General features: G+C 44.2%; 1 protein-coding gene across 2 annotated transcripts; it reads right to left on the bottom strand.

The window, feature by feature from the left end:
- Positions 1-1,032: 1,032 nt before the first annotated feature.
- Positions 1,033-20,431, bottom strand: VNN1 (vanin 1). Of its 2 annotated transcripts, none has more exons than XM_081855339.1 (8): positions 20,307-20,431; positions 19,004-19,234; positions 18,804-18,934; positions 6,279-6,471; positions 4,999-5,290; positions 3,637-4,007; positions 2,221-2,391; positions 1,033-1,349 (listed from the first exon to the last, which is right to left on the bottom strand). In XM_081855339.1, exons 2-8 carry the CDS (start codon positions 19,217-19,219, stop codon positions 1,224-1,226), a joined length of 1,500 nt encoding a protein of 499 aa, XP_081711465.1. In that variant the 5' UTR covers positions 19,220-19,234; positions 20,307-20,431; the 3' UTR covers positions 1,033-1,223. The 2 variants fall into 2 exon arrangements, with proteins under 2 accessions (XP_081711465.1, XP_081711464.1); XM_081855338.1 differs by lacking the exon at positions 20,307-20,431 and adding an exon at positions 19,813-19,899.
- Positions 20,432-21,919: the final 1,488 nt, after the last annotated feature.

A 21,919-nucleotide genomic window follows, 5' to 3' on the forward strand; every position in this document is an offset into this window, starting at 1 on the left:
TATAAGATACTGCTGGAATGGAATACGAAAGATGAAGAGGTTAAATCGGTAATGATACAGTGGGCAAAGGATTTTGGGTACAATATTCAATTTGAAGATTGGGAAAAACTGTGGAAAGAGCATTTAAAATTTACGGCTTGTACTACACTGAAGGAGAATGTGATGAAAATGTTTTATAGATGGTATATGACACCTGTAAAACTAGCAAAGATGTATAAGGTTGATAACAAATGTTGGAAGTGTAAAGATAAGGAAGGTACACTTTTTCATCAGTGGTGGGAATGTAAGAAAGTGAAAAGTTTTTGGGAAATGATATACAATGAGTTGAAAAAAATGTTAAGATATACTTTTGTGAAAAAACCCGAAGCTTTTCTCTTAGGTATGGTAGGAAAAGACATCAGAAGAAAGGACTGTAAGCTTTTCCAATATGCGGTAACGGCAGCCAGAATCCTGTTAGCCCAGAAGTGGAAACAAGAGGAAATACCGACGATTGAAGAATGGAGACTAAAAATGACTGATTATGCAGAACTGGATAAATTAACTGGGAAAATCAGATATACTAAAGACCAAAAGTGCATCGAAGACTGGGGGAAATTTGTGGATTATCTGAAAAATATATGCGGTGTGAATACAACGCTAGTGGGATTTAAAGAGGCACTGTAAAAAAAAAGAAAATAAGTATTGTTTATTAGAAATAAGGGGAGTAAGGAGGCAAAATGGCAATACGAAAAAAGGGAATGTGTATTAAAGGTATAACCACGGATGATTGCCAGAGACGCTGAAGGAAGTCAAAAATAACTAAGATTGGATGGAATTTTATAAAATGTATAACAATAAAAATTATTATTAAAAAAAAAAAAAAGATTGTCACAGGAGCCATTTTTTCTCCCAGAATATTCATGGTGCACATAATGTGCAGAGGCCTAGTTCTCTGATAGAACTGAACAACCAAGGACCCCAGGGAATTTCAGGAATAAGAAAATGGAAACTCAGAAAGTGTTCCTGTTTGAAGAAGAATAAAAGATGAGTAGCTAAAATTAATTCTTTGACCTTTATTAATGCAATCTTCGAGGAACTTGTGTTCTTTGGGATTTGACGGTCAACAACTAAGCAAAATAACCTATGTGACCATCACAGCAAGCTGTAGCAGCCCAATCATGTCAGAGTCAACAAAAAGCAATTTGCGTTCTTTCACAGTTGTGAACTGTCTGGCTCAGAACATCTCAAAGAACACCACTGAGTATGTAGGGATTTGGAGGATCCTTCTCATACCACCTGCCCCAAAGTGTCACCGTTAAGACTGGCTTCGATGTACCATTCTGAGTAACCAGCTGTCCATCACTCAAAACCTAGTTCAGAACAAAAAGAGGAGGGAACAGTTACAAAGTAATAGTTGCACACAATATCAATATTATAGGTTTTATGCAACATAGCACTAAAGTGAACATTCTGTTAGAACAACAATTTCCCTCGCACAGTGGAACATTCTCCCCCATCCCTCCTTCTGCACACGTGTCCCTCTTAAATCTGTTCTGAAGGTTTTTCCCAACCCTCCAGATCAGATTTGGGGAGTGCTTTTTTTCTAAAAAAAAGTTTAGGGGTACTATCATTTTGACACAAAAAAAATATCACCATTTCATAGTTCAAATCAGGAAAAACAAATACAGTACATAGACAAAAGTACAAAGATTCACAAAATGTTCAGGGGTATGCGTACCCCCGGAATAAAGCACTGGATTTGGAGATGGTGCAGGGTGTGTGCTGGAGGGGAAGAGAAGGAAATTCTGTTTGTGCTGGTGCTTCCCTTTGCACTAGTGGAAGTGTATAGGAAAATATATGTAGAAATCGATTCAGAAAAAATGAATTATCATAGAAGGGATGGAGAGATCTGTTTCTCCTCTACCAAGCCAATTGGTAGAAGACAATTTTTAGTAGGCCAGTAAAAAATAATAATCCATGCTAGTAACTTTCCTGGCCTAATAACCAAGGCCGTTTTCAACAGTCTGTGCGGCCCCCACAGATTTCCCTGTACAGCTGAAGGCACGACAGAGGTAGCATGATTTCTTTCAGAAGCCCACTCTTGTCCTGAAAAGGCTACTGAGCCACCTGAACTTTGTTTATGATAATGTCCTTGAAGGAATTTGTTTCCATTCTGATACCATACAGCCACAGGTTTTTTCCATCTCAGCCAGAAAACATTTGCTAGAAGCACCGCCCTACCTGAAATTCTCCAGGCGCCAACTGAACTCCACTGAGCAGGACTTCTGGGAAGACATAGTTAGTGCTAAATGTGCCGCTGAGAGAAAAGAAATCAAAGTGGGTATGAGCAGTTGTCACAGGCTGGCCACAGGTCTGTAGGTCTGTGCTTGCACACTTCAGCAATGTACATACCTAAAAGGAAGAAGAGCACTGTATTGGGAGAGCTGCTGCTGTTCCATCACAACCATGGCTCTGATTTAAAATACAACCAAGTTGGTTACAGTATAAGAACAAGAAGAACTGTTGCAGTACTAATACAGTATTATATGAGCTATAAACCCTTTATATACCCAGGTGATCACCGCACTTTGCAGGAGAGGCCTCCTGCAGATACCATCTTATCAGGAAGTCCATTCTGCACCATGTAGGACTCAGGCCTTTAGTATTCTTGCACTTAATAATTTGGAATCCTCTCCCCTTCAACATTAGACAGGCTCCATCTCTGTTGTCTTTTTGGCACCAATGGAAGACCACCTTCCTCCAACAAGCATTTTAAGTAGAGATCTTTCCCAGTCCATATCTGTGTTGGAATTGTTTTTAAATATGCTTTATAGTCAATTGTGGTTTGCTGCCCTGGACTCCTTTGGGAGGGAGGGCAGGCTATAAATTGGGCAGGCTATAAATGGAATATAAATAAATAAATAAATAAATAAATAACCTGCCCAACTGCTCACTCAGTTGATTCAATAAGTTTCCTTGATGGTATTAGCTGCAACAAGAACATCCTACAAATGTCAAATGTAAGAAGTCAAAAAGCCAACATTGATTTCTTACATTTGACAGCCCTCACCTAGTTTCCAGTGTACTTCCACACACAACTATAGGCACATTGGTCTCCAAAATTATGAAACAGGTGCATATCTCATTACTCCAAAACTAAATAACTAAACATACCATATAAAATCACAGTCTTAATTATCAGTGACAGCGTTTCATGGGGCTAGAAGGCCATATTTAGACTGCAGCCCTGTGCACACTAACTTTGGAGTAAGCCTCACTGAACTCATCAGAACTTTGTTCCAAGTTCACCTAGCTACAACCAAGTTACTAAGACTTTGGAATTAGGTTTTCTTCTTTCCTTTATTTTGGGCATGAGCCAGCTAAGAAGAAAGCACATATTCTTGTTGTGTTTTTGTTGTCCCCTGTGTTGGGAAGCAATGGAATTCCAGTAATTTAAACTGGAAAATTAAATTCAACTCTCCAGCTGAAATTTGTAGGACATTATATTAAAAGTGCTTAACTTGAGCCAGATCACGTCCTATGTTTCTATGGCAATATACGACAATATATCTAGATCTTGCTCCTCTCTCCCCTCTCTCCGATGATGAATAAAAATGAGATCCCATCTTCCCTCATAAGAAGAAGATAAAAAGAGACCTGTAAGTAGTAATTTCCTTCGACCTCATGAAGGCCGTCAAATGCACCTAGCACATAAACTTCATTTTCTTGCTTTTCTGTCATTTTGTAGTTCAAATGGCAGCAGAGCGCTCCCTGGCAGACGGTAAGATTGCCAGCTTCTTTGGCAAGTTCAGAGAAAGAGTATTCATCAAAGAAAATCAATCCTGTGAAATCACCCTCTTTGGGGACCGGTTTGATAGTTGTAGCATACGAGCTCCAGTTCACAGGGGCAGGATGGGTAGGAGAAAGAGAAGGATGGGAATCGAGCTCTGCAACCAGAAGATGCCCCTTCTCTGATTCTGCATCATAATGATATGCTCGGGATCCATCCGGTGCATAGATGCCACTGCCTAAGAATGACACAAAACAGAAAGACAGAAGCAGTTGCTTCATATTGCCCGTCCTGTCATAACCGCAGACAGCACCCATTTAAGTTGACCAACACATACTCTCACACACCCAAAACCCACATGCTGTATTCCTTTCTCTCTGGGTGTGATGATTATCACTTTGTCAGGCAGGGGGACGAATATCTTCATTCCCAGACTTAGGATGAATCAGATTCCTTGGTCCAGACTCAGCCCAGTGAAGAAACAAAAATTAAAGCCTCCAGTTGGCATCGCTGACAACCTGGTCAAGCAGAAGTTCTGCTACAACTCGGGCCCAGAAGCTCCTTATAGCGGCTAAAGGCCAAATCAGAGGCAAAAATTGTCTGCCTTTGTTTAAAAGAGAGCCAAATACAGCCAGTCTGCCATGATCACAACTCAGAAGTCCTATGAACTTTTCCAAACCTAATTTTGGAACGGGCATACTAAGCGCACCTCCAGTTGTTCTTTTTATTGTGTATTCATAATGATTTGTGTTCTCGGTGGTATCATGATAATGGAATATTATTATTATTAATAATAATTTATTATTTATACCCCACCCATCTGGCTGGGTTTCCCCATCCACTCTGGGCGGCTTCCAACAAAATATTTAAAATACATTAAAAGTACTGTTGGCATCTACTTCATTTCCAATCAGTGCATGCCCTGCTGTAATCCTGCAACTTTTTATGCCACAAAAGTTCCAGTTTATTTTTTTGTCCCCCTTTTGTTATGCTATAGTGCAAGTGATGCAGTAACATTGGGGAAGCACCATCTAATAAAGCAGAATGATTTCTGGACAGCCCAGTAAAACTCCACCATGAATGCTTTATTATTGCATCAGTGTGACCTTGCAGAATGCACCCCCAAAACAAAAACAAAGACATCCATCTGGAGGGGTCCTAAGAAGGGAGAGGCCAGCTAACTAGTGTTTAACTAGTTATACATAATTTTATTGAAAGCTGTATATTACCTGTCATGCTCAAGCTAGGCCTGTGGGTATTAGATGCCAGAACATTGGCACGCATGCCCATAGCCCATGCTGAATGGAATTCAACAGCAGTCAGATGTGGGAGAACGTTCATCCAAGCTGTTGGGAAGAGGATGGTGTCCACCTGCAGCTTGCTCACCAGGGTCACCGCAGGGTCATGGAACAGAATATCAAAGCAGGTGAAAAGACCAAATTTCCCAAAGGCAGTACTGAAGGTCACCAATTCAGGCTCTGGGGGGGAATCAAACTGGTGTTCCGACATAAAGAGATTGAACTGTGGAAAGATAACACCTTTTTTAAAAAAAAAAAAAATCCACCACCCACACACCATTAAGGTATTTGGGTATATTAAAAAGAAACTATTGTACTTAAAAGTGACCTACAAAGTGTACTGCAAGTTATTTAATTTTCATTTAAATTAATGAAAAGCTAAATAAGGAAGAATGGATACCAAAACTTATGGAATAGGCAGAAATGGCAAACTTACCGGAAGAATAAGAAATCAAGATAACAAACATTTTATAAAAGAATGGAAACGGTTTATTGAAAATTGACAGATAAATTGTAAACAGGTAAGAACATTGGCAGGATTGTTGTAATAACCTGTAGTTTTATAAGAGTATATATTTAAAGTAGATGGATAAATGAGCAAATTAAGTTAATTTGGATATGCAGAAGACATAAAAAATCAATATAAGGAAGCGCAGAAAGAGAGGGAAGGAAGTCAAATTTTGAAATGTTAAAATGAAATTAAAATTAGTGAAATGTATAAACCTGAAAAGCATATCTTATTTTATTTTTTAAAAAAGCTAAATAACATTCTTTTTAAAACTTTTTTTAAAAGGTTTTATTTTTGTTTCAATTGAACCACCTATGCCAATGCCATCAGTGTGTTCTTATACTATTGTGTAGTCTGTACATAAATTGTTAATAAAAATACGATCATTATTATGTATTCAATGTATTAGTTGCTTCCCACATGGGAGCCTCTAAATGACTTGCAAAATCACAGGAGAATAACCCATAACAGAAAAACAGAAAAATGAATAATAGGTTGTGTACAGTAAAAGGAATACAATGGCCCATAAAATGAACAGAATAAAACAGCAGCAGAAGACATCTTCAATAGACAGCAAAATGTGGCATGCATCCTACATTCTCTTGCCTTTTCTTCCCACTTTATAAAACAATTCCACCCTATACAATATTGTAACTGGGGGCTGGGTGGGGCCAATGATACCCAGTTTGTAAAAATGAATTACCTTGTGGTAACGTGCCACGAGTTTTCCATTTGAGTCCATGACAATATTGGTGTTGTACTGATAGTGACCATCACTAGGGCATTTGGTGTCTGTGTGATTACATGATTTCTTATCTCCCATGTTGGCAACCAGATAGATAGAGTTGTGCCTTGCCAGGCAACTCAACCTTTCTTGCACTGGGGCAGGTCCAAATCTAAGCGGAGAAAAGCAGAGAAATGAAGGACTTGGAGGAAGAGAGATCCGTTGGTAGACCACCTAGTTGAATCTCCTGAACATGCTAACATTCATAGCAGAGTAGCCCCATGTTCCTCCAGACTGTAGGAAATAAAGGGCCCCTTCAGATTTCCATTTTATTACACTTTCAGGATGATTTGTGCTAAGGTTGACATCAGGGCAGTCATATGCCATCCTGCTTTCAATATTGTTTAAACCTGCAAAAGTTTCAGGGCTGTTTGGACGTCCCATAGCTTCTAACTGAAATCCCACATCCTTTTACACAAATGTTCCAGTTTTTGTGTTTTTGTTTTGGTCCCACTTTTGTTGCATCATCGTGCAAGGGTGCCCCTCCCCCCCCCAACAGCACTAATGCAGTGAATCGAGGAAGCACTGCAGAACAGCCAATAAAGCGAAACAATGTGAGGGTTGTCCCCTAACCCACCACTAATGAAGTATTACTGCATCAGTGACATGTTGCAAAATACCCATCTGGAGGGGCCCTAAATAGATAGAAGGTAGAAAACATATTCTGGGCCACACTAGACCTTACATAGAGATAAATGTTGCCCAAATTTTTCAAACTGAAATGCAGCCACTGGAGGACGTCAGTTAGAGGAATGGGGATGTTTGACCTCCACCATTTATCCATTCAAAGTTACCTTATCTGAGCTGTTATTTTTCTATCTGTGGGTAAAAGATATGTATACAGGCAACAACTTAAACAAGCATTGCATTCTGAGGCACCACATACATTGGCGGGCCGTGTGTAAAACCAGCTTACCCCTTTCTGCCCTACCCCACCCTGCCCCCTTCCCATGTCAAAAACACCATGTGCATCAGTCGATGCATGTGCTTTGAACGCGTGCAAATGGGGAGTTGTCTGTCCCAGTAGCTTTCTCCCTGTGGTTAGAAAAATAGCTTGGGGGAGGTGGGGAATTAAGTGGACCCTCCCAACACTGCTCCTGTATCCAAGCTGGCAACTTCTTGTTGCTGTTCTTCCTTAAAGGCATCACAGCATCCTTACCTTCTATGTAGCATTTAATATGACCCTCAAAAGGTTCAAGCAAATGGGACAAAACAACATGTTGCACATCAACATACATAACTGCAGCACAACAGCTTTTTCCCTTTTCTTAAAAAGTTGATTCAACAGTGGGTGGCTGAGGACTGGGGTAGAGTGGGGTGGTGGAGCTTAACCTCCTTCTCCACTCCAAATTCCTTCCACCATCACCCTGCCAGCACTTTGCATTATAAGCAAAATCTGTCTGTTAAGTTTGCCATTCTGTTCTGCATTTATGTAGCATAACTATTCAGGGTTATGTGATATAAAAATAAATAAATAGCTCATCTCAAGCATCACACGTCACTGTGGAATGTTTTCAGAAGCTAGTTTATTTTATTTTATTTTTTAAACCCAACATTCTGACATTATGAAGCCAAATACTGTACAATTACATTCCACAACCAACTAACATTTCTAAAGTGTTTATTAATAAAAAAAAATACACAGAAAGCAGGGAAGTGGTACTCTTCCCAGTTGGTTTCCTTCACAGCCTCCAAGTGCAATCTTTCTCGCTATCTTTTATGCCAGTTAGTACATTCCTGCTTAAGTGAACATAGCTTCCTCTAAAAGCCTTCCCACACAAAATATTTATTTTTCAACTCATTTCCTGCTCAGCTGCTTATGATATCCATCACAAAATGTTTTTTTAAATGAAAGCACCCTCTCTTTTGTTCTGTTGCTTCTGGCCCTCAGAAGTGTGCAGTTGGAAGCTGTGATTGAAGCTGTAGGTTTTCCACAGCCAAGAAGTAAATGTTGGCATATTATTTGTACAGCATGTATGTTTGGGTGTGTGGGGTGTTAGGGGAGAGGTAATAACTCTGCTGGGGAACACCTCATACTCCTTCTGTCTGGCAAGGGCTCTCCATTGCTTCAGACAAGAGTCCTTCCTAGCCATAGCTGCAGATGCTGGGGAATGCACCTGCGATCTTCTGCATGCAAAGCCAAAAACCACCAATGCTCTGCCACTGAGCTCTTCCTTAATAGCTTCTGTCAGGGTTTCTGGGAGAAGTGAGGAGATGGCAGAGGAGACGGAAAGCGAGTGGGAGGAGGGAGAGAGAGACGAGGAAGAAGATGACGGAATTCGAAGGGAATCTATGAGCCTAAGCAGTGAGTCAGAGGATTCCCAAAAGGGAGCTAGCATGATCAGGCGAAAAGCAGGAGAAGAGAGAAGCTGTGAAAAGTCAGGGAAGGAGGGGAGAAAGCCCAGTGAAGCACAGACGCTGTCAGAGGGGTCTCAGCCGGAACGGAGTAAAGGGGGTGGAGTTGTCAGCCTCTCGGAGGGAGGAGGAACAGGAGAAAACAGAGAGAGGGGGTTGGAGCAAGGTGTTCAGCCGGAAAGGGTAGAGAGTGGAACAGGGGGCAGTATAGAGGACGAAGGAAAGGTCAAAAGCAACGTACGCGCGCCAAGTTCAAACATAGAGGCGCGCGGAAGTGGGGAAAGCTCAGAGGAGGAGCCCGGCCCCAAAGCCAGAAGGAGGGGGCAGGAGGCGGCAGAGGATTCAGCCTCAGGCGAATCCCGGAAAGAGAGAACCCAGGGGGGCAGAAAGACCCTGCGGAAAAGAAAGGAGAGGAAGAGGTGGTCTAGAGCCAGGCTATTAAGTTGGTGTGGAGGAGGGGAGGAGTCAGAGGGGGACTTCGGCGGTCTAACGTGACAGACGTACAGCCACAATGCTGAACTGTGAAAGAAGCAATTATCTTCAATAAACTTTTCCTGTAAGTAAACTACAACGGAGTAAGGTCTCTCGTGAGCTGGGACCCACCTGGGTGGCTGTGACAGAAAGTCCCCCTCTCCCTCTGAAAGCAAAAATTTTTTTTTGCGAAGCTCACGAACGGGGCAGCCATGAGTGCTGAGGAACAGCTGGCTGCACTCCGGGATCAGATTACCACTCTCACAACGGCAGTCATTGCTTCGCAGAAGAAGAATGCTGACTTGGAGAAAGCCTGCCAGGATTTGCAAGCAAGGTGGGAAAATGCGGACAAGGCGGGGACCCCGGGCTCCAGAGCGGAGGGCATTGCGCTTGGGAGGAGGGGGGGTGCCCTAGTTTCGCATTTTAATGGCAACTTGCAAGACTATCCCAACTTCAGGGCAGATGTCGTGTATGCACTGCATTTACTCCGTCATGATTTTAGAGATGAGGAGGAGAGAGTGGGATTTATTGTTTCGCACCTGCATGGGGAGGCCAGGGCTTGGCTACGCAATCTGTGGCGCGAAGATGGACCAGCCCGTCGCAATGCAGATGCGTTTATCAAGGCAATGGATGCTTGTTTTCAATCCTCTGTGGATAAGGACATTGCGCGCCGGCAGATGCACGGGCTGAGGCAGGGGAGAGCCACTGTACGCCAATATCATTCTAAATTTTTTGCATTGCTCACCGCCTTAGATTGGCCGAAGGACAGTCTACCGGTCAGGGATCTTTTTTGGGAGGGATTGAGCCCCTCCGTCAAGGATGAGATCGCAAGGGGGGACAGACCCCAGACCCTGGAAGACGTGGTGCAACGGGCTTTGGCTATAGGAATTCGACATGAGGGACGTCCGTGGCACGAGGAGGGGGGGCCCCAAGCGCGCGCGCAAGCAAAAGCTCTCCCTTTTGTGCACAGGGATTTCAGCCGTGCGCACCCCTCACCAATGGGGAAGGAAGGCGAAGAGCCAATGGAGATTGGTGGTGCTAGGGCTCAAAAGCCATCCCAGAGCCCCATCCCTGCTGCAGCCAAAGCGAAGCCTCCTAGAGGGACCAGGAAGTGTTACATCTGCGACAGTGCACACCATATGGCGAAAGAGTGCCCCCAGAGGCTCCAGAAGCACACTGCAGCGCTAGCAACTGTGACAGCAGAGGTGCAATCAGAGGAGCAGCTTCAGGGAAACTGCAGTGCCTGGCTGGAAGCAGAGCTACTGGGGCTCAGCCAGGCGGATCTGTAGAGAAGTCCCCAGCATCCTTGCACCGCATGGACCCTTTACCTCCCAAACCAGCAGTTTTACTCACAGCAACACTCCAGCTGCCTGATGGGCGACTTCTCGAGGTTCCAACAACCATCGATTCGGGAAGCAACGCCGATTTCGTGGGATTACAGTTCGTCAAGCAGCATAACATAGCGCTCCTGCCTGCGACGACGCCTCTGAACGTGGTCACGGTAGACGGCAGGAAGTTGCTGGGGGGGCAAGTGGTGCAGCAAACCCCTCCCATGATGATGCAAATTGGAGACCATCGAGAGCTTATTAGTTTCAATGTCACCCACTTATCGGACACGCCCATCGTGTTGGGCATGAGTTGGCTGGACAGGCACAGTCCCGCGGTTGCTTGGTACCAGAGGCAGATCACCTTTTGTTCATCGTATTGCGCCCAGAATTGCATCCAAACCGATCAAGGAGGAGAAGCCGAACAGCAGCTGCATCTGAGTATGGTGCAAGCGGTTCCTCACAAGTACGCGGAGTTCTTGGAGGTTTTCTGCGAAAAGGAAGCTGACAAATTGCCGCCTCACAGACCTTACGACTGCGCGATTGACTTAGTGCCAGGCGCGCAGTTGCCAACTGCCAAGCTGTACTCCATGTCGGAAGACGAGCTGCAAGAGCTTCGGGAGTTCATAGAACACAACCTCAAGCGCGGATTCATCCAGGAATCTAAAGCAGCGGGAGGCAGTCCTGTTTTCTTTGTGAAAAAGAAAGACACGCCCCAGAAGAGGCTCATTGTGGACTACCGGTTCATAAACAGACTAACTAAGCCCAAGGCCTTCCCCATGCCCAAAATTGACGACCTTTTGGCTACAGTCAGGAGGGGGAAGATTTTTACCAAGCTGGATTTACGTGGAGCTTACAACCTCATCCGCATCAGGAAGGGCGACGAGTGGAAGACGGCCATGTTCACTCCTTTGGGCACGTACGAATACAGAGTTATGCCCTTCGGTCTACAAAATGGCAGCCATGTTTTCCAAGCATTCATGCATCACGTCCTGGCAGGTCTCCTCTACAAGAAGTGTGTCTGTTTTCTCGACGATATCCTGATTTTCTCGGAATCGCCAGAGGATCACGATAAGGACGTGAAGGAAGTTCTGCAGAGGCTGAAGGAACACAGGCTGTACGCCAAGTTGGAGAAGTGCCAGTTTGATGTGAGAGAGGTAGATTTCCTTGGCTACAAGCTGTCCGACGAGGGACTGGCCATGGACAAGACTAAAGTCCAAGCGCTGTTGGACTGGAAAAGCCCTCGAAATCGGAAGGAGGTCCAGAGGTTCATCGGCTTTGCCAATTTTTATCGCAAGTTTATTAAAGGTTTTGCAAACGCGACGGCGGCAATCACTGACACCCTCAGTTCCAAGAAGAAGAAGTTCGTCTGGACCGAACAAGCAGAGCGATCCTTTCGGAAGCTTAAAAGCCTTTTCGCCTCCGAGGAGCAGCTGCTGCACGTGAATCCTGGCAGGCCCATGCGGGTAGAGACAGATGCATCAGACAGAGCAGTTGGGGCCGTCCTCTTGCAAGAGGATTCGCAAGGCAACTGGAGACCGGGTGCATTCTACTCCCGGAAGCTCAGCAAGACGGAGCGCAACTACACCATATGGGACAGGGAGTTGTTGGCCATTCATGCAGCTTTCAAAGCGTGGCGACACTTCTTGATAGGAGCCAAGCACACGGTGCAGGTCCGCACGGATCACAAGAACTTGGAGTATTGGCGGACGGCTAAATTGCAAACCCAACGACACATGCGCTGGGCGGAATTCTTTGCGGATTTCGATTTCAGAATAGAATACATCCCTGGAGACTCCAATGTTATAGCAGACGCGCTGTCCCGAAAGCCTCAATACCTGGAGGAAGTAGCTCCAATCGCAGCGAAGTACATTTTCGCACCGCAGGCGTGGACGTGCGCTACCATCGCAGTCGACCTGGACGCGGTGCGACGCGCGCTGCAAGAGGATCAGTTTGCACAATCCAAGATGGAGGAGCTCCGCAGAGGGTCGCCTGACAACAATGAGTTTCAGTTGCAGGATGGACTTTTGACTCGCAAGGGCGCCCTTTACGTGCCCACCGACGAGCTTCGCGCCACGGTTTTGCAACAATTGCACGATGCCCCGAGTGCGGGCCATTTCGGCAAAGAGAAGACGATGGAGTTGGTGGCAAGGGACTTTTGGTGGCCCCAGATGAGAGGAGAGGTGGCGGACTACGTAGCCAGGTGCGATATCTGCCAGAGGTCCAAACCAGTGCATCAGAAGCAGGCGGGATTGTTAGAACCGCTGGAGACACCGCAGCAACCGTGGGAGAGGGTAGCGTTGGACTTTGTTACAGACCTGCCCAGCTCCAGAGGTAAGACGGCGGTGTTAGTGGTTGTGGACTTGTTCACCAAGATGGTGCACTTCATTCCTTGTGCCAAGGTGGCGACGGCAGAACAGACCGCAAAGCTCTTCATCGATCACGTCTTCAGAGTGCATGGACTACCGCAGTCCGTCTTGTCCGACAGGGGGCGCCAATTTGTCTCCACTTTCTGGCGGAAGCTTCTGGGTATCTTGCACGTCAAGATCAACCTGACGTCGGCGAGGCATCCACAGACCAACGGTCAAGCGGAGAGGGTCAACGCGATCATGCAGCAGTACCTACGGTGTTACGCCAACCAGCGACCCGCGGCGTGGGTGGACTACCTGCCGATGGCTGAGTTCGCCTACAACAACACGAAGCACGCATCCACCGGGGTGACGCCTTTCTTCGCGAACTATGGACGTCATCCCAGAACCTTCCCGAGCTTTACAGCACCTGAAGGGGGGGGACCTCAAAATGCCGACCAGTTTGCAGCAGAGTTGCAAGAGGTGCACGAGGAGCTGCGGAGACATTTGGAGCTGGCAAAGCAGGCGTATAAGGTGCAAGCCGACAAACACAGAAGGGCGGGGGAAGACATTCAGGTTGGGGACTGGGTATGGTTAGCAGCCCACGCGATGCCGGCCAGGTCGTTGGCCAAAAAGAAGTTAGAACACAGGCAGCTAGGACCATATCAAGTTGAGGCTAAGATCAATCCGGTGGCTTTTCGCCTAGCCCTTCCGGAGGGCTCCAGGGTGCACCCGGTCTTTCATAGGTCGGTGCTCACTCCCTACAAAGCCCCACACAGGTTTCAAGAGTCAGGAGCACCTCCAGAGCCACGTAGAAGGGCGCCTGAGAGAGGGGAGTCGCCAAGACCAGAACCTCTTAATGAGGTCACAGAGATACTGGATTCACGATGGGGGGAGGAGGGAGTTGAATATTTTCTCGCCAGGGAAGGCACTCCAGTCTCTGCAAATAGCTGGGTGCCGGGTTACGCTTTGGACGAACCCCTGTTGAAGGAGGAGTTTCATGCAATTTTTCCGCACAAACCCATGCCCGAGGAGTATTTTGATGATTGGCTTTTCACGCCCACTTTGTCGGGCAGCACGTTCGGGGGTTTCTCCTCGCCCGAGGGCTCTACGCCCAGAACAAGCCCGACCAGGGATCCCCGCCTGGGGGGGGGGAGAGACAAACCCTTATTGGTGGGTGGATCAGCCAAGGGAGGTATGGAGTCAGAGGTGGATGATAGGTCCTTGGCAGGCAGCGCCAGGAGAAGCAGTGAGGGAGGAAGAGACTGTGATGCCTTCAGGGGGGGAACCCGAGTTCGAACACACGTATACGGAGCTGCCAGAGGAGAAGATTGACGTGGACACCCGGTATCCTGAACCGACCCAGGAAGAACCACATTTCCCTCAACCTGCACCCAGCGACCGGGAGGGGGGAAGGGGGGGCTTCGAGGGGGGGATGGATGTCAGGGTTTCTGGGAGAAGTGAGGAGATGGCAGAGGAGACGGAAAGCGAGTGGGAGGAGGGAGAGAGAGACGAGGAAGAAGATGACGGAATTCGAAGGGAATCTATGAGCCTAAGCAGTGAGTCAGAGGATTCCCAAAAGGGAGCTAGCATGATCAGGCGAAAAGCAGGAGAAGAGAGAAGCTGTGAAAAGTCAGGGAAGGAGGGGAGAAAGCCCAGTGAAGCACAGACGCTGTCAGAGGGGTCTCAGCCGGAACGGAGTAAAGGGGGTGGAGTTGTCAGCCTCTCGGAGGGAGGAGGAACAGGAGAAAACAGAGAGAGGGGGTTGGAGCAAGGTGTTCAGCCGGAAAGGGTAGAGAGTGGAACAGGGGGCAGTATAGAGGACGAAGGAAAGGTCAAAAGCAACGTACGCGCGCCAAGTTCAAACATAGAGGCGCGCGGAAGTGGGGAAAGCTCAGAGGAGGAGCCCGGCCCCAAAGCCAGAAGGAGGGGGCAGGAGGCGGCAGAGGATTCAGCCTCAGGCGAATCCCGGAAAGAGAGAACCCAGGGGGGCAGAAAGACCCTGCGGAAAAGAAAGGAGAGGAAGAGGTGGTCTAGAGCCAGGCTATTAAGTTGGTGTGGAGGAGGGGAGGAGTCAGAGGGGGACTTCGGCGGTCTAACGTGACAGACGTACAGCCACAATGCTGAACTGTGAAAGAAGCAATTATCTTCAATAAACTTTTCCTGTAAGTAAACTACAACGGAGTAAGGTCTCTCGTGAGCTGGGACCCACCTGGGTGGCTGTGACAGCTTCCTTCTGACCTATCAAAATGGCAGCCCATACTTGCTCTTGCTTTTCCATTTCCTCATCCTCCTTTCCTAAGTGCTCTAGGAAGTATGGTCTGGTCATTCTAACCACAAACACCATCAAAACAAGGGAACAAATCACTGTGGTGTCATGGTTAGAGTATTGAATGTAGATAGAAGGGACCCAAATTCAAATAATAATTTATTATTTCTACCCCGCCCATCTGGGTGGGTTTCCCCAGCCACTCTGGGAGGCTCCCAACAGAATCTTTAAAACATGATAAAACATCAAACATTAAAAACTTCCCTAAACAGGGCTGCCTTCAGATGTTTTCTAAAAGTCAGATAGTTGTTTATTTCCTTGACATCTCATGGGAAGGCATTCCCTAGGGCAGGCGCCACTACACTTCGGCGCTGGACCTCAGTGTCCAGATAGAATGATGGGGGTGGAGATGCTCCTTCAGGTATACTGGGCCGAGGCTGTTTAGGGCTTTAAAGGTCAGCACCAACCGCCCTATATCACTCTTGAATGTGGATTATAAAATTTTTGCAGACATTTTAGCAAAAAGATTCAAAAAAGTTTTGTTAGAGGAGATTCACAGGGACCAAACTGGCTTTCTACCAGGCAGGCAATTGTCAGACAATGTGAGGAATATTATAGACATTTTAGAACTTCTGGAAACTGACATAAATAGAAAAGCTGTTTTGATTTTTGTGGACGCAGAGAAAGCCTTTGACAACATTTGTTGGAGCTTTATGAAGAGGAATCTCCAAGGGATGGGGGTAGGCAAAAACTTTGAAAATGGTATAAGTGCAATTTACTCTGAGCAAAAGGCCAAACTAATTGTAAATGGTATGGTTATGGACGAAATTCCAATAGAGAAAGGGACACGACAGGGATGCCCAATTTCCCCTCTATTGTTTATATCGGTACTGGAGGTTTTCCTAAATATGATCAGAAGAGACCAGCTGGTTAAAGGTATACAGGTCGGAACTAAACATTATAAGTTAAGAGCATTCGCAGATGATCTAGTCTTGACATTACAACAGCCAGAAACCAGTACAAAAAGAGTTTTGGAACTTATTGAAATATTTGGTCAGGTAGCAGGTTTTAAATTAAATAAACATAAGACAAAGGTGTTGGAAAAAAATCTTACGGTCGGGGAAAAAGATAGTTTTCAAAGAGAAACTGGTTTGGAAATTACTAAAAAGGTAAAATATCTGGGGGTGAATTTAACATCTAAGAATGTGAACCTATTTAAAGACAATTATGAGAAATGCTGGGCCGAAGTGAAGAAAGATTTCGATATATGGTCAAGATTGAGACTTTCCTTGTTAGGCCGAATTGCTGTTATCAAGATGAATGTATTGCCGAGATTGTTGTTTCTGTTCCAGACATTGCAAATTTTAGATAAGATGGACTGTTTCAAGAAGTGGCAGAAAGATATATCTAAATTTGTCTGGCAGGGCAAAAAACCCAGAATAAAATTTAAGATTTTGACTGATGCAAAGGATAGAGGGGGCTTTGCCCTGCCGGACTTAAAACTTTATTATGAAGCAGCGGCTTTTTGCTGGCTGAAACCATGGCTACTTCTTGAGAATACAGACATTCTGGACCTGGAAGGTTATGATAATAGTTTTGGTTGGCATGCATATTTATGGTATGACAAGGTAAAGGTACATAGAAATTTTAAAAACCATATTGTTAGGAAAGCATTGTATAATGTATGGAATCGATATAAAGATTTGCTTGAAAGTAAAACCCCCAGGTGGTTGTCACCAATGGAAGCCAAGGCGGTAAAAAGACTGAACATGGATACAGAGTGGCCAAAATATTGTGAAATTATAGAATATGATGGTGAAAAGTTGAAACTACAGAGTTTTGAGAAATTGAAACCTAAAGTTCGAGATTGGTTACATTATTTCCAGATCAATGAAACTTTTAAGCAGGACAGAAAACTAGGATTTCAGAAGGAGAGGTCAAAGTTAGAAACAGAATTGCTAGAACCCAATACCAAGAATTTGTCTAGAATGTATAATCTGCTGCTAAAATGGAATACACAGGATGAAACGGTTAAATCAGCTATGATTAAGTGGGCACAGGATATTGGTCATGATATCATGTTTGCTGACTGGGAGCAGTTATGGACCACAGGTATTAAATTTACGGCATGCAGTGCCCTGAAAGAGAACATAATGAAAATGATCTATAGGTGGTACATGACTCCAGTCAAGCTTGCAAAGATATATCATTTGCCCAATAACAATTGTTGGAAGTGTAATGAATGTGAAGGAACTTTTTATCACCTTTGGTGGACCTGCCCAAAGATTAAGGCCTACTGGGAAATGATCTATAATGAAATTAAGAAAATCCTTAAGTGGACATTTGTAAAGAAACCGGAGGCTTTTCTCCTGGGCATGGTCGGCCAATTGGTACCAAAGAAAGATAGGACCTTTTTTATGTATGCAACAACAGCAGCAAGAATCCTTTTGGCGAAGTATTGGAAGACTAAAGAATTACCTACTCTGGAAGAATGGCAGACCAAGGTGACTGAATTTATGGGACTGGCAGAGATGACCGGCAGAATTCGCGACCAGAGGAAAGAGACAGTGGAGGAGGACTGGAAAAAATTTAAAATCTATCTTAAAAATTGTTGTAAAATTTCGGAATGTTAAGATGTCAAGGGATTGGATACAAAGAATTACAGCTATAAATTGAAATTTATAAAATAGAATTTTTTTAAAGAGAATTAAATATAAAAATGGGATGAAGAATTGCTAAAAATTTTTAAAATATGGATGCAGGGAAGGGGAGGTTTGGGGAAGTCGTGTTATGTTTATTTGTTTTTTGTTTATGTTGTAAAATCAATAAAAATTATTTAAAAAAAAAAAAATAATAAAGGTCAGCACCAACACTTTGAATTGTGCTTGGAAACGCAATAGGACTATGCAGAACTGGCAAAACTGACATATAAGCTATGGGACAAGGATAACTGTGACTTTAAAGATGAATGGGAACCCTTTACAAAGTATTTGAAGACGCAACAAAGTGAACTGGACTCCTTGACAGGTTTTGAATAAACATTCACAAACTTTTTATTGATAGTGATCAGCTAAATAGTTTGAGGATCTATACAACTTTGAAACACGCAGAAAACAGCAGTCTCAGAGAAACCAAAGACTGGAACTGAGGGAAGTCGGGGGGGGTTGTGGGGGGGAGGGAGGAAAATGGGGGGGACAAGGATGATATATTTTTGGATAATATGTTTTGTTTTAATTTTGAATAAAAAATTTAAAAAAATAAAATAAAATAAAGGTCAGTGCCAACAGTTCGAATTGTGCTTGGAAATGTACCGGGAGCCAATGTAGGTCTTTCAGGACTTACTTGTTTAGTGACATAGCTTACGGGCTAAGCTTGGAACAGTCACCATTTCCCAGTCTAATCTACTATACAGGGTTTTTGGAGTCCTGATTTTGATCCTCTGCCTGCCGATAATCAGCCATCTAGATTGTGCAGTCCTTAAATGTGACTTCCCAGCAGTTACCAGGTGCTTTGGAGAAGCCTCTCTTTCTCCAAAACACCTTTATTTGAAGCTGTACATACATTATAACACTGACCACAAGGATGGAAGAAGCCACCCTACTGAAGTGCCTTTATAGGGTGTTTTTTCATTTTGTTTTTTAAGGCTGCATATGAAACCAACAAAATCCAAACACACCTTTTTGGGTCCGTACATGGAATCCAGTCGACCTGTGGATCAGGAATGTTTTCAAGGTAGGGATAAAGTGTTTCTCTTGTGAATCTGAAACCATATATGGCATCTTCAGGAGTCACAATGATGTGTGCACCCTGTCAAAAGAAACGATGCTGATGATCTCTCCACCACAGGATAAACCAAGGCACTTTATCAAATAGTACCTGCTTTGCGGCCAGTTTGATGGCCTCTTCCAAGACGTCCATGTTCTTGTTCATCAGTTTTAATGCCTCTTCAGAAGAAACAGGCTTTGGAGTGGGCTTTGCCAGTACGACTGAGTGCTCGTATACTGCTGCAATGTATTTGTCCAAGGCCGAGGCCCCTGGGTCCACCAGGAGGAGATAAACAAAAACATGCCATGGGGATGGGAAAGAAATCATTGCTGGGCTCGTCTGCTGCAAAGAGGAAAAAAAGTTCCAATAAGGCTAAGAAAAGAGAGGAAAAGGGATGGCAAAGTCCACACTTGTATCAGCTGACTTGTATCACATGACTATCATGTAGATAATTTCATCCCTTTCTGGACTCTGGGCAGTTATTTCTTTCTGGACTCTGGACAGTTATTTTGAAACTAAGAGTGTTTCACAAGATCAGCATTAAAGAATTGACAGTTGTACTTTTAATCCTTTTTATGCACCATAAATCGCCCCTTTGTTTTAGTCCGAAATGGAAATATGGAAGGAGGTACTTCCTGAAAACTGCTTAGATGAATCAAGCAGTTTATAAATTTTGTTCTTTTTTTACGGAAGGAAAATCTGTACACAGGGGCTTTCTTCTGCTCTGAGTAAACATGCATAGTGTTATGCTTTTAGCCTTATTTCTCTTTAGGAACAGCAACAAATATATTCGACACTTTCGATTAGAGACTCTGAAAAAAATGGTAACCTCCTGTTATAATCTTAAATACTCTTTCCTACATTCCTTATTTTATGGTTCTATGAAAAACAATCTAACACACTAAAAATATTAACTTTACCTGAATGTGCTATATGAAGAAACAGCTTAAACAGTTTCCAATGTTTAAGTAGTCCATATGAAAGCTGTCAGAACAAATGTATGTAACCTGACACAGCGACAACCAAGGTGCTGCTCATATAAGTAAGCTGGGATTAACCCTCTAGCTGCTAGCTGCTATTCTAACAAAGTGATCCTTGAAATATTCCATAGCAAAAAATACCGTTTTCACTTCCTTTTAGAGTCTTTCCTGTGTTTTTCCTCTCCTGTAGATTGCTACAAGAAAGGTCTAATTAAAACAACCTCACAAGTCCCATAGAAAAAATAAATACCTTTACCTTACTTAGAGGGTTAATATCTATGAATTTCAGGAGTCCCCCCCCCCCTCCTTTCCATTTATCCAGCACCATCTGGGTTCTTTCTTTTTACTGAAGATATCACAGGCTGTGGGAGGTTAAAAGTATTGATTATTCAAGTGCTGATCAAAGCTCACAATCAATCAGCAGCTCTCCAAACCTGCAGGTGAGAGAATATACAGACATCAGATGGATTGTTGTTGTTGTTTAGTCGTTTAGTTGTGTCCGACTCTTCATGACTCAATGGACCAGAACACGCCAGGCACTATATGCCTGTTGTCTTTGTCCATGGAGTTTTCTTGGCAGGGATACTGGAGTGGCTTGCCGGTTCCTGCTCCAATCAGATGGATTAGAAATACGCAATCAACCCTGAGATGGTTAAATGCTGATTGCGCACTTTATCTACTAGAAAGATAAGCAAATTTAGTACACACCCTATCTCTTAAGAGTAAAGGCTCTAAATGTTACTCAGCAGTTACTGCAGCAAATGACAACAAAATTCAGAGTTGGGTTATTTTTCACACATCAAATGTGTATTTATTTATTTTGAAACTGCCATTTAATAGTTTATTTGTGCGCCAACAACATAAATGTTGTTCTCTATTCAAGCTTTCTGGCTAGTTAATGATATGCCTCTCTTACACCCCCATTATTTCTGTCACAATCGTAAAAGAATTTCAGAAATGTCATTGTACCATATAATTAGTACATGAGAAATGCACATTGGCAGCTGTAGAAAGTGTTTCTTCAATAGCTGATATTCAACAACAGAGAGACTTACATGGCAATTATCTTGAACAGGAGCAAGGTCAAGCCAAGCATTTCAAGAGGTCTCAAAGATCGGCCAGCTGCAGCGAGGCAAGCCGTTTCCACCTAAGCTGCCTACCTGCCCTGATTCCTGGGCTTGTGTGCAACCCACTGCTCTAGTTTCTGGCAGGGCCTTGAAGAAGTCTGAAGGCTGCCTTGAGATTCTGCTTGGACAATTAGCTAGAACTGCCCTGAGACCTTCGGGTATAGGGCAGTATAGAAATTAAATAAATAAATATAATAATAATAATAATAATAATAATAATAATAATAATAATAATAATAGAAGGGGCGGTCATAATGGGTCATCCTTTTGGTGTGGGCATAAGATTCTGCCTGATTTTAACTGATATTTTAGTTGTTAGGCACCCAGGGAGAGTGAATGAACAAGATAGCTAGTTGACTAGACTTCCCACTGAGAGTGGGGAGTCTAATTTCACTGTGGGGAATGTAATGTAGGCTACATTGACTTGTTGTTGGTAGCAGTATGTCTCTGGAATGAAAACGAAGAAACTGAAGTGGGTTCAGGTTCTGAGGTGTTTGTTTGGATGGGGAAGGATCCAACAGCCATGGGTGGGTGGGGGAGTGGTGGTGCCTCAATAGGTAGTATTGAGGGGAGGGAGAAAAACATGGCAAGGAAATATGACAAAATGGCACACATAATTATAGACTTTTGCTTCTTCCATTCCTCTTCTCTGTATTGTTTACTGAGGGAACTTTTGGGCCTCCAGATATTGCTGAATTACAAGCCCCATTACTCCTGGCCATTGCCTATGCTTGCAGGGGCTGGTGGGAGTTGTAGTTCAACAACACTTGGTCTACTCTACACCATAGTGGTGTGGCTCTCCTGGGTTTCCAGCAGGAGTCAGTCCCAGCCCTACTTGAAATTGCGGAGAATTGAACCTATGACCTTCTGAGTGAAAAGTTTGTGCTCTGCCACAGCCCCTTTCTGTGACCGAAGAGCCT

The sequence above is a fragment of the Podarcis erhardii genome, assembly GCF_964252035.2.
Source record: "Podarcis erhardii genome assembly, chromosome: 3".
NCBI lineage: Eukaryota > Metazoa > Chordata > Lepidosauria > Squamata > Lacertidae > Podarcis > Podarcis erhardii.